The 14176-nt window shown below is 35.5% G+C and overlaps 1 protein-coding gene across 1 annotated transcript in view; it reads right to left on the bottom strand.

Moving 5' to 3' along the window:
- LOC111046970 (integrator complex subunit 3) overlaps positions 1–14176 on the bottom strand; it is an 86372-nt gene that overhangs the window by 47094 nt on the left and 25102 nt on the right. The window contains exons 4-6 of the mRNA XM_039435235.1: positions 13800–14086; positions 11403–11548; positions 3617–3848 (exon numbers count right to left, since the gene is read on the bottom strand). Coding sequence (XP_039291169.1) covers positions 3617–3848; positions 11403–11548; positions 13800–14086 — 665 coding nt within the window. The remainder of the gene's footprint in view (positions 1–3616; positions 3849–11402; positions 11549–13799; positions 14087–14176) is intronic.

Raw genomic sequence — 14176 nt, forward strand, 5'->3', positions numbered from 1 at the left:
ATTAAAATACTACGTTAGATAAGATGCATTCTATAATAATGTGCTCCTTCAATAATTCTGTACTATTGAACGGGCAATTTCTGTTTATATGTTTAGTTGTTTAGATGTTTAAATTTTGTATTTCACCGAATCTCGAAAACGGCTCTAACGATTCTCACGAAATTCAGAACATAGTAGGTTTACAATATAAAAATTTGATTGCTCTAGATCTCATCCCTGGAAAAACTCGTAGAAGGACATTAAAAGGATGTATTCATCCTTGGAAAAACAGCGGAGAATTTTTTATTAGATCTCCAAAAAACATAACGGCGAAAAACATAATATTGCAAAATCCCGCCATAACAAGTGCTAGCTGTAGTTCCGTTAAAATAGCTGCATCTACTGGACCCGAGAGTCAATCTTACCCAAGATGGAAAAACAGAGGTAATTATCCGGATATGTTGGTGTTCGACTACTTTGACGTTTTTTAACATTGTTCAATGTTTTCTGCAATAAAGATTCTGATTTGAATCATTCTTCGATTTTTCGATTTCAAGCATCGATAAGGATGACTATAGTGATGTGCACGTTATAATGGCAGTGGAGAAAGATAGGAGAACAAAGTTGCCGATCCTCTGTCTCGACAATGCCTTCTGTATAGACGGTAGCTGATACAGGTTTATCCTATACTATTAAACGAGCAACTTCTGTTTATATGTTTGTATTTCACCGGATCTCGAAAACGGCTCTAACGATTCTCACTAAATTCGGAACATAGTAGGTTTATAATATGAAGACTCGATTGCACTAGGTCTCATCCCTGGGAAAACTCGCTGGAGGTCATTAAAAGGATAATTATTATTCATCCTTGGAAAAACAGATTATGATAATATTATTTCGTCGTCTGTTGGTGATGGTAGTGAGTGAGCGAGTTCATGTGTGAGGGACTGTGTCAAAATTATGACTCTGCTGTTGAACTTTTGTAATCATTCAATCAGGTACTTAGTGCCGGTTGCAAAAAAGCCGGGTTATTTTCAATCCTGATTAATTCCAGTAGATTCATCTTCTTGAAATGGTCTCTGATTTGGTTCACGTGAAGTTAATCAGGATTAAAATTTAACCGGCTTTTGTGCAACTGGGCCTTTGTGAGGGAAATTTTTGCATTCTTCTGGGAATTAGTCTCAATTTACTGTGATTAGATAGAACATTTCGGTATGAACTATGCTTGTTATTATAATTTCTTCTTTCGTAATACATTTTTTATGCTTTTGTATTCCAGAGCGAAGCTCGGTCCCCGATATTTAATGTAATATTAACAGTTCATTCTCGTTTTAAACAATCAATTATATTTTATTAAGCAAGAAATTATATTTTTCAATAATTTTAATAATTAAGATGAAATATTTTGTTAATTATTAATTCTACACTGTTAAAAGACGATCTGGCAACAGAGCAAAGCGAGAAAGAGCTAGCGCTATCCTCTTTGTTGAATGATAGACAAGGATAGCAATACCATTGCTAATCAAACACTGCCATTATAAACGTGGACCTCACTATAGAACTTTTATAATGTCTAAAGGTTCTACATTTCTGTCGTCTTATCCTTCCAAAGTTGTCCCTCTAGCTGTTTTGAAAGGTATTTCAGAATTGTAGTTTATGAATGAATGAGTGAGTGAGTGAATGAATCAGTGCCATTTCGCTTTCATTGACCGAACGAAGTGAGGTCTAAGATTCAAGTCGACGGTTTGGCATATCTCTTAATGTTTAAATGTTTATATATTTTTATGTTGCGTATTTACGGCGAAACGCGGTAATAGATTTTCATGAAATTCAACAGGTATGTTCCTTTTTAAATTGCGCGTCGTCGTATATACGAGGTTTTTGGAAATTTTTCATTCCAAGGATAATATGAAAGGAAAAAGGAGCCTCCTTCATACGCCAATATTAGAGTAAAAATCTGGTGTGGCGCACTCACACAACTTTCCTTGCCGTTATGAAAATTGATCACCTGACGCTAGTGTTCCCGCGCATCTCAAGTCTACTATTCAAAGATTTGAGACAGCTGGTGACAGGACAATAGCGCTGCAGACACACGAAGTCTGCTATCTCTTCAAAGTGAATGATTTAATAGAATCAACAGTTGCCAACTGTTTGCAATTGAATAATCTTTTTTTCTCGAATTTCGAGCTTATTTTCAATTTTAGGTGAAAATATTACTGGACATCAATTGCAGAGATTTTCATGCTCAATCTTTTCCACTTGAAATCTTTTGTTTAAATTGTATATGAAGGCTGCTAATTGAGAATCTAAAATCAAACTTTGCATAGATGGGGCGTGGCTCCTGAAATTTTTACAGATATGGGACTTGTGGCAGTTGATACAGCTTATCGATGACTATTCTAGGTATAAATTTAATCAAAATCGTTGGAGCCGTTTTCGAAAAAATCGCAAAAACCCTGTTTTTGACAACATTTTTGCCATTTTAGCGTCCATCTTGTATTGCATTTGATCGAAATTGTTCGTGTCGGATCTTTATAGTGTAAGGACCTTAAGTTCCGAATTTCAAGTTATTCCGTTAATTGGGAGATGAGATATCGTGTACACAGACGCACATACACTCATACACACACACACACACACACACACACATACAGACCAATACCTAGAAACCACTTTTTTGGACTCAGGGGACCTTGAAACGTATAGAAATTTGGAAATTGGGGTACCTTAATTTTTTTCGGATAGCAATACTTTCCTTACCTATGGTAAAAGGGCAAGGAAAGTAAGAATCAGACTATGGAATTATTCATCATAAATCAGCTGACAAGTGATTACACAGATGTGTGGAGAAGCCAGTCTATTACTGTATTTGTATAAGGTCTATAGTTTCAATCAAATACCTTAAATAGGTATGCATCTTCAAGTTGTTTTTACACCAAAGTTATTAACATAATGTTAATAACTTAATGCTTATAGATTCTATTAGATTGAACGGAAGTTGACAAACACATATGTTCATTATATGTATAAGTTATGTTCAATATAACATAATCTAAAAGGATCGAGTTATTAACACTTTTTCAATAAATTTAGTCTAATCGCAGCTTTAAAGTCTTTGGTTTCAATATTTTGTTTTGCAGTCATGGTATTATTATGCGTGCCCATAAGTATCAATATGAATATCGGTTCGTATTTCGGATGGACCGTCGGTCCCGGCTGCCTAAAAAGCAGTCGTTAGGTCATGTCAGAGGCCCTGTAATTGATCAGTTGCGACCTGAAAACTCTGACACCAGACCTGAGCCAGCCAGGTCACTCGATATTATTATTATTATTATTAGTATCAATATTCTCACATTCGAAAAACCAATTTAATAGGTGAATAAAAATAAACAAAAATGAACTAAATAATGCTGGAGAAATTATAATATTTTTGATTCTAAAAAAATAGTTTTCATCAGATAGAAAGATCATCACGGAACTGGATGAATTTTATCATATGAAATACAAATTCAAACGTGAACTGAGTTTGTTAACATTTAAAACAGTTGACATCTGGTACTTGTGGATGAGGATACTGCGTGAGGTCTACTGTTCGCAGAACTACTAGTCCATATATAGATAGAAATGTTAATGATACCGATATTCATGATGTTGTCCTTGTCGGGCTCAAAGAAGAGCCAATCGTAGAAGAGGGCGAGCTTGGCGTTGGCAACGGCGACGGCCGAAGTGCACGAGGTGAGCAGCCAGCCAATCACAGCCCAGCGTGGAATGATGTCCGAGCAGAGCAGCTCATTGGTCGGGTGGATCACGCCCACTATGAAGCGGATCAAATCACAGCGCAGCGTCTGCGACTCGGGCAGCGCCAAATACTGCGACAAAAATCATCAACAAATTATATAGAATAATCCTATTATATTAAGCGAGCAATTTCTGTATATCTGTTTATATTTTTTCGCCACACTTGGATGTAATGAGCTGGTTTACGTGCGTCATATGGAGGCCGAAAGTGATTGTTTTCCGACCAGGCCGGTAAAACTTTACGGCCCTAGGGCTGTAAAATGACCTTGAATAACAGCTGATCGTGTCCGATCTCACAAAAATCATAGAGATAATCTCATAACGACTGTAATAATCTATATAATTATGTATCGTGAATCGCGGTATCATGTCTATAATATATTTTATGAATTACTGTTCCATAATTTAATATTTATTATTGTGTTTTTGATATCAAACAATAGAATACGATGATATCTCCATAGCCTAAACAATATAATGTTGGCTGCATTGTCCATTGTCAGAAAGGTAAGTATCGCAAGTTTTTAAATGTGAAGAATCAAATTTGAAATCAAAGTACAATAATTGTATCAATATTTAAAAGTGAGGTAGAGTAATAATTGTTTCTTTTTTATTATCGAATTCCACTTCTTAATGCAATACAATCAACAATAATAATAGGAAAATACAGCAGAGATCTGAAGTTTAAGGTAAGCCTACTGGTGAAACTCAGCTTTGACTGAAAAATTCCTAGTAATTTTTCCGTAATTCATTATTAAAAATTTAGATAATTTTTCTTCAATATCAAACCATATAGAGAAAACATTAGGCCCACTCAAGATTGAATCTTCGAATGTTTTCTCTATGATTTAACTATTTTCAGAGCAATATTTTGTTGTGAAAATGCCGGCAAACCGGCTTCAAGTTTGCCGCTATAGGCCTACACTATATTATAGTAGCCTACATACGTTACCTGACTTACAGGCCTCTTCGATCAAAAATATGCAATGGCCGAGAGCGTTAAGGCGTGAATTACAAACACAGGCCGAGAGCTCAGTGAATTACAAACATGATCTAGGTTCGAACCTCGGTCAGTTACATTTTTTTTTGTCGATGAATTTCGACTTTTATTAGCTATTTTTTATATTAGTTAGCGTAATTTAAATTTCAATCAATTTTTTAGATATATTTTGAGACAAAACTGTGAAATATGCAATTATATTAATTTTTTAATCACATTATTTCAAAATAGTAATTAAAATTCTATTCATCCATCTATCCATGAGATATTGCACCAGGCGCAAAGCGCGAGCTATAAAAATTCAAACAATTATTCGAAATATTAATAGTATAAAAATATTGTCACTATTGTAAATTATTAATTAGTAATATTGAAATTAATTGACAGTGAAAGTTGTCATAACCAAGATTCAATCTATCAAAATAGGCTGTTTGAATTTTATTTATTTTTTAATTTCTTATATATTGGGAAGTTTTTTTTGGTGTGGCGAAAAATAGCGTTCGCACCATGGGCAAAAATGTATTTCCGGCTCTCAATCTTTTCTAGTCCTCGGCCTACGGCCTCAGACTTAAAAACCGATTTCGAGCCGGAAATATCTCATTTTCGGCCCTAGGTGCGAAATATACTATTATATCTGGTTACGGTATCTGGTTATTTTTATGTCTGGTTATTTATGTTCAACGAATCTCGAAAACGGGTCTATCGATTTTCACGAAATTTGGAATATACAGTAGTACGTTTATGATATAAAAATTCGATTGCACTAGGTCTCATCCCTGGGAAAACTCGCTGAAGGACATGAAAAGGATAATTCATCCTTGGAAAAACAGATGATGATTTCGTCGTCTGTCGATAGCAGAAGATGCGTGTGTCTGTGTGGGAGATCAGCTGTGTAATCAATTAGCTTACCGTATCTCGCGAGAAATCTAGAAATTTTAATTGACTCGATATCAAAATAATCTGATTTGTTGACATGTATATCCAGGACCTCCTAAATACCAAAACTGTATCTTCCCCGAATTTTGATTTATACACTAAAAATTCCAAAACGTAGGTTATGTTCCATACACTTTAATTCAGGACAAATTTTCAGTCCAAATATTTGAAAAAATAAAAGTTCTAATTTCGATTGTTTACAAACCAAATTGAATAACAAAATAACACTCACTAACCACTTGGAACTGTAAAATAATGATTAACTTTGAATATTATGATATACCATCTCAACAAATCAGATTATTTTGATCGAATCGAATTAAAATTTCTAGATTTCTCGCGAGATACAGTAAGCTAATTGATTACACAGCTGATCTCCCACACAGGCACACGCATCTTCTGTTATCGACAGACGACAAAATTATCATCTGTTTTTCCAAGGATGAATTATCTTTTTCATGTCCTTCAGCGAGTTTTCCCAGGGATGAGACCTAGTGCATTCGAATGTTTATATCATAAACCTCCTTCAAAATTTCGTGAGAATTGTTAGAGCCGTTTTCGAGATCCGTTGAACATAAATAGCCAGATATAAAAATATATACAGAAATTGCTCGCTTAATATAATATGATATGTTTATATTTCTGTTTATTTTTATGTTCCGCATTTACAGCGAAACGCAGCAATAGATTTTCATGAAATTTGACAGGTATGTTCCTTTTTGAATTTCGAGTCGACGTATACATACGGTTTTTTTGAAATTTTGCATTTTTGACTGAGCGAAGTGAGGTTTGGCATTTCTCTTAATGTTTTAATGTTTATATGTTGCGCATTTACGGCGAAACGCGGAAATAGATTTTTATAAAACTTGACAGGTATGTTCCTTTTTAAATAGCGCGTCGACGTATATACAAGGTTTTTGGAAATTTTGCATTTCAAGGATAAGTTGAAAGGAAAAAAGAGCCTCCTTCATACGCCAATATTAAAGTAAAAATCAGACTATAGAATTATTCATCATAAATCATCTGTGGAGTGGATTATAAATCGCATGCCATGACGTATGCAAATCAATATCTCAATGAAACTTGGTAAAAAAATCAGCAGCTGTGTAGACTATAAATTGCATGCCTCATTGAATGCAATTTTTATGCACTATTAAATAGGATGCAAAGAACTTATAACAGCTTGTCTGGGAGCCTAGATGTCTTTTGGTTTTCTCGTGCTACGTAAATTCCGGAAAGCGTTATAGGATAATTGAATCTTGTGTAAGCATGATCTGATCAAATAAATAGTTGGTGTATCAGTGTGGATGTATTGGGACGTCGTTCAGTTATAAATGTTATTTATTCTATTGATAAAATTTTTGTTCATTATTTGTTATTATATTCATTAATTTTTTTAAGTTTTGGAATTTTGAATTTTCATTCGTTTTATTTTTACTTTTTTCATAAGTATTTGAAATCTTTGTATTTTTCATTTTTGAATTAGGTGATATTTTTGTTTTTTGTATTATTTATTATTGCATAAGTTCGTATTATTTTTATGATTATTTTCTTTTTTCATTTGTATCTGTACAATTTTTATTGTTAAGGAGACATATTTGGGGAAATCCGTTGTCTCCATTGTGAATAAATAATAAAATGAATAAATGAACTATTGATTGTGTGCAATAACACATGCATTTAATAACTAAAATAACATAGTATTGTCTCTTGAACTTTCATTGCTTTGAACTCGGGCTGTCCTGTTGCCAGTATGTCTTGAAGGAGATTAGCTTTTGATGTTAGCATTTTTGATACACCAACAGCTATTAGCCGTTTTCACACCGATATCTCGCCGACACGACATACCGACAGGATTTACTCTGATGATAAGAGGAGGCTGCGGTTTATAACTGCGCGAGGTCTACTGTTCACAGAACTACTAGTGAGGATAATACAAAAGGAAAAGGAGCCCCCTTTGAAAGCCAATAATACCGTAAAATCAGACTTTAGTATTATTCTTCATAAATCAGCTGTCTAGTGGACTATAATACTACCCGTTCAAAAACATCGAACATCTTGAAAATGTATCTTTCCATCAACGTTAGTATACAGTTTACTATTCTATAATACTACCCGTTCAAAAACATCGAACATCTTGAAATGTATCTTTCCATCAACGTTGTAGACAGTTGCAGCCAGATCTGATAACAGCGCTCCCACTTACATTCCGGACCGCACGTCACGGTACGATAGGACAGAAAGCTCCAAGTTTATTTAGGATTTTTTCCAGACATTTTAAATTGATACATTATTTATTAATTTTTGAGAAAACATAACAACAGGTCAATGTAACTTACTGAGCGTGAGGTCTACTGTTCACAGAACTACTAGTAAATAAGAATAATAATATAGTATTACAGTCAGAGTCTTGTAGCTTTGCCTATCGGTGGAGGGTCAGGTCACTCTACTACAATAGCACCCGTTCAAAAACACCGAACATTTTTGAGAGTGTATCTTTCAATGAGCAGCAGATGCTCTCTTGTATCTTCTCAGAAGCAACGTTTTGCATCAGGAAAGATACACAAGGAGCTTTTTGGAGCTACGTCCTTTTAGCACAACACAGCCTATCAGCTGACATTCGTTCAACATGCTCTTTCCATTGCTGGTGATACGTTGCAACTCTCTAATTTATGAAGTATCTCTGTATGTAAGGAAGATCCTCCATCTAGGGATCTAAGGTCTTTGAAGACCAATGGTTTTTAAAGCCGTGAATATTACCCCGCGAAGCATACCTTGCCTATATGCCGTTTCTGAGTCACGCAGGCAAAGCTACGAGACGCCTACTGTAAAGGCCTACACACACACACACACACATCGATTTTTGTTCGTACAATATTTAATATTGTCAATTGGTCAAACATGAATTTACTGATGATAAAATGGTTTGGGATAATATTAATGAGCTTTGATACCTTATATAAAAATCTGGTGTGGCGCACTCACACAACTTTCCTTGCCGTTATGAGAATTGATCAACTGATGCTAGTGTTCCCGCGCATATCAAATCTACTATTCTAAGATCTGAGACAGCTGGTGACAGGACAATAGCGCTGCAGACACACGAAATCTGCTATCTCTTCATAGTGAATGATTTTATAGAATCAACAGTTGCCAACAATTTGCAATTGAGTAATCTTATTTTCTCGCATTTCGAGCTTATTTTCAATTTCAGGTAAAAATATTACTAAACATAAATTGTAGAGATTTATATGCTGAATCTTTTCCACTTAGATTTATTCGTTTAAATTTTATCTGAAGCCTGATAATTGGGAATCTAAAATCAAATTTTGCACAGATGGGGCGGTGCTCCTGGAATTTTTACAGATATGGGACTTGTGGCAGTCGATAGAGCTTATCAATGGCTTTTTAGGTATGAATTTGATCAAAATCGTTGGAGCAGTTTTCGAGAAAATCGCGAAAAACCCTGTTTTTGACAACATTTTCGCCATTTTTGCCGCCATCTTGAATTGCATTTGATCGAAATTGTTCTTGTCGGATCCTTACAGTGTAAGGACCTTAAGTTCCAAATTTCAAGTCATTCCGTTGATTGGGAGATGAGATATCGTGTACACAGACGCACATACACTCATACACACACACACACACACTCACACACACACACACACCACACACACACACACACACACACACACACACACACACACACACACACACACACACACACACACACATACAGACCAATACCCCAAAAACACTTTTTTGGACCCAGGGGACCTTGAAACGTATAGAAATTTAGAAATTGGGGTACCTTAATTTTTTTCGGAAAGCAATACTTTCCTTACCTATGGTAACAGGGCAAGGAAAGTAAAAACTGATTTCTACAAATTTGCTAGTAGTTCTGTGAACAGTAGACCTCACGCAGTTTTCTCATCCACAAGTATCTGATGTCACCTATTCTAGTTCATTCAGTTGAATCATAATTTACTTTTAAAAACTGTTATTCGTTTTCTCCAAGATCAAAAACTCACTTATGTTAATAAACTCACGTTTGAATTTGTATCCCATATGATAATTTATCCAGTTCCGTGATAATCTTTCCATCTGACAAAAATAATTCTCAACTATTTTAAAATGATTTTTTCAATCAAGAATATTATAAATTCTTCAGCATTATTCAGTTCATTTAATCATTTTTTATTCTATTTTCAATCATCTATTAAATTTGTTTTCCAAATGTGAGAATATTGATACTGATGGACACGCATCATAAAAAATATTGAAACCCTACCTTATAGAAATAGACTCGACCAGACATCTGTGTAATGCATGCAATGAATAACCCACTTGTCAGCTGATTGATTATGAATAATTCTATAGTCTGATTGATCCTATCTTCAAAGTAGAATATCGGGGCACCGAGCTTCGCTCGTTATTTTTATTTATTGATAAACGGAACATAATTCTCTAAAATGATCGTGTTCATATTTCACAGCTGGCTATATGTCATCTTATGAATTTCGGGGATGCGATATTTTGATTTTTCACATACTCGCTCACTCACTTTTTTACTATCCACAGCTGTTTCAGCCAAGGATGAATTATCCTTTTAATGTCGTTCAACGAGTTTTCCCAAGGATGAGACCTAGTGCAATCGAATTTTTATATCATAAACCTACTATATTCCAAATTTCGTGAAAATCGTTACAGCCGTTTTCGAGATCTGTTAAACATAAATAACTAGATATGAAAATAACCAGATATACAAATACAGAAATTGCTCGCTTAATATAATAGGATTATAGTGATATCAGAGTATGGAGGAATTCCTTTTATTTTCATATTATCCTTTAAATGCAAAATTTCAAAAAAAACCTTGTGAATAAATCGACGCGCAGTTGAAAAAGGAATATTCCTGCCAAATCTCATAATCGAATTCTATCAACGCGTTTGGCCGTAATCGTGTTACATAGACAGACAAAAGAAAATCCGAGTTGAAACATAGACCTCACTACGTTCGATCAATAAAACAGTTGTGATGTGGAAAGCAAATAGGGACAAGGTGTCTTGAAAAATCAAATTTGAGATATCATTCCTCCTCAATAAAGGAGACTATAAAGAACAATTTAAAAAAAATCAAATTGATATCATGAAAAATGACTGAGTTAGGCCTATTCAAACATAAAAACAGGGCAATGTTCCCTTTTCTGCAACATAAAGGTGCGTACAGACTTTCGCTCTGCTCCGCAACCGAACGTCACTCCAGCAGAGCGATTGATGATCGACCGGGGAGCAACAGTGGTTCGACCGGGGAACGCGAGAAGATCTAACATCTTCCGTAACGTACATGATGAGTGCGTGGGCGGCGCGACTGTGGTTCGATGGAGGAACGAGGGCGGTACGAGGGCGGTACGAGGGAGGAGCGTGCTCGGTGCGGGTTGGAAGAGCGTATATGTGTACGCAGCTTTACATGTGTTCATATAATCGACGAAAAAGTCGACTTTTCAATCGATTCTGATCAATAAAGGAGATGTTACAGCATGATAATCGATTAAAAACTTAAAATCGATATTTTTGACCCTAGTCTCTATTATTGTCTGCCCTGAACATTTTACTCTTCCGATAACTGGTCCCTTTTCGCTTTCCAAATCAAAATTGAAGCAGATCTAATTGAAGCAGAACGGCCTACCTGTCTCTGGAACCAGTCCTGGTAGCGTTTGTGATTGCCAAAGCGCACAGATGACGTCAGAAAGACAAGCTTTCGCTCCATGTCCGGCGTCAGGCGAGACTGCAGAAACCGCCTCGACGTTCGACTCTGCAACAGTTGTAGAATACCTGCAACAAAATTACAATAAATTTTTTGACATAAAATCAATTTATCCATTTTAGAGCAAATCTTTTACTATTCAAAAAGACTTGTGTTGGACGAAACGAGCATGTGGGACGTCCACGGCTAATTGGCGAGTAAGATCTCACTAGGCGTCAAATCAGCAATCATTGTATAAATCAATCTAATGAAATGTCCTCTCATTGGTAATCCAATAATTTGTTCGTAATTTAATAGACATCTATACAGAGAAGTGACTTCAGTACAGGAGAGATATGGATATGGATATTGTTGCGTTTATGTACTTAGGACCTTATATTTACAATAAATTGCCAATTGAATTGAGAAGGTGTGATTCCTATATTATCTTTTGTGAGAGAGCAAAGAGCTGGTTATTTACAGTGAACGATGTTTGGATGGTTAGAAATGTTGTTAGATAATGGTGCAGGTTGAGCTAGCATTGTTCAACGGCACCATTCTCATAAAAATATTATTATTCAATTGAATCACTATTCCACTAAGGCATGTACGGTATTATATTAATTAAGAATAAGAATAAGAATAAGAATGTTTATTTCGCCAAATTTTTACATAATAGTTACAAAACATGAATGATTTGGCACAGCCAGCAAAGTTAATACATTAATTATTACATTTAAATGCATTTCATTTATTCCAGTTTTTGGTTTTCTGGGCTGTTTCAATTTATTTGTTTTTTATATCATGCGCTACAGGCAGTAGTTTCAGTATTGTTTTAGCAATCTTAATCACCTAGACTAGACTCACAGCTTTTATTTTTATTTTTTTCATACAAGTTTATTTTTATTTTTATTATTTATTGTGTGAGTTGATAATGTATTTACCTTGTTAATTATACTTTGATTATCTGATCACACAACTGGATACGTGATCAGTATAATTTCCAAGATATTCAATTTCTACTTTTGTAATTTGTAATTTGAGAAGGAAATAAATTCATTTATTCATATGTTGTTTGACTATGACGCATAAGGCTGGCCACTTACGATAGGACATGCATGATAAAAATGTGTGTACACATTTATGTCGTCATACCTGTTTAGGGCTTCAAGCAGAAATTTGTTGGATTTTTGTATTTTTTTCTTCACTGCTTTATTAGAGGTTATTTTTATATAACTTATAATTATTTTTGTATCATTATAATTTGTAATATTCCAGTAGTTTATTTATTGTTGTTGGTTGTTTATTCCAAGTTAGAAGCCGCTCGCTAATGACAAAAAACATGCATGATGTGAATGGGTGTGTGCATGAAAATCATGCATGTACACAATGTTTAGCATGTATGTCGTACCGTTAGTGGCAAGCCTAAAGCTGGGGTTTCGTTTGTGCGTGAATGCCGTCGTCGACCAAGAAAGGATGAGGATCTCAGATTGGGTAGATTTCAATTCGTCTAAATAACTTGAAAGATTATGTTTAATGTGGGAGTTGAGTATAAACTTTTTTATACTTTCAAATGGCAAAATGTTGATATTATTAATTTGAATGTTATGATTCTTGAATAATAAACACAAATAATGAAAAGTTATTTGATCAGCTGTTGTAGCACACTTGAAATTTGTACAATATGAATGTCAACGATGCTTGTCGTCGTCGACTGCGGAAGTTTATGCACAAACGAAAATGCACCTTAACACTAGGCGTCAAATCAGCAATGGAATAAATCTGTTTGATGAGATTCAGCTGTTGAGCTCTTAATTATGGGGGGGACCATGCTTCGCTCTGGAGTACAACAGCATAGAGTATTTTATAGCGATTGATAATTTTTTTTCAACGATCATATGTTGATCATGTCGATTAATTTCTTGCTGGATAATGTTTCTCGTGAGATCAGCTGATTGAATACAATAGTTCAACAGCTGAGGCACATTACAGCAACAGCTGTCTTAATCCCACACACGCACTCGCTCACTCACTTCCATTATCGACAGACGACGAAATTCTCAGCTGTTTCTCCAAGGATGAATTATCCTTTTAATGTCGTTCAGCGAGTTTTCCCAGGGATGAGACCTAGTGCAATCAAATTTATATTTTGATGAGTGATAGTAGCTTAACCTAGATTTTGATTTTGAGTGTAGTATAAATTTTAAAAGGCACTGTTTTGGGCATAAGCCTATTGTGCCTCCTCATATAACTGTGAAAATAATTTTCTATGCTTTTACACTCAAGAGCGAAGCTCGGTCCCCCGATATTAGGATATAAATTGATAAAACTTGAACAAACCAGTGAAATTGGGCGCCAACGACTTGGGATTGTGTAGCATGTCGTGCCAGAGACGCTCGTACTCGGGAATGCGCGCGACATTCTGCAGCAGTCGCACAAGGTCGCGACCAATGAGCAGGCAGTCGGCGAACTTGTCACGCAGCAGGCCGACTGTGAAGGCCACCTCCTTGTGCCGCAGGGCGGTCAGGCCAGGCGCAGACGACGTGCCCGGGTGGTGGTCTTCGGTCAGGCGCAGGAATGTGTACACCACTGACGCCAGTAGCAGTGGGTGTTTCTCCAGCCACGGCCTGCCATACAATTACATACTAATTGATAAAATCATTCATTCATTTTGCAATCAAAGTGATTACATACAGATCAATAAAATAGTTAAAATT

This window comes from Nilaparvata lugens, chromosome 9, assembly GCF_014356525.2.
Source record: "Nilaparvata lugens isolate BPH chromosome 9, ASM1435652v1, whole genome shotgun sequence".
In the NCBI taxonomy this organism is placed as follows: domain Eukaryota; kingdom Metazoa; phylum Arthropoda; class Insecta; order Hemiptera; family Delphacidae; genus Nilaparvata; species Nilaparvata lugens.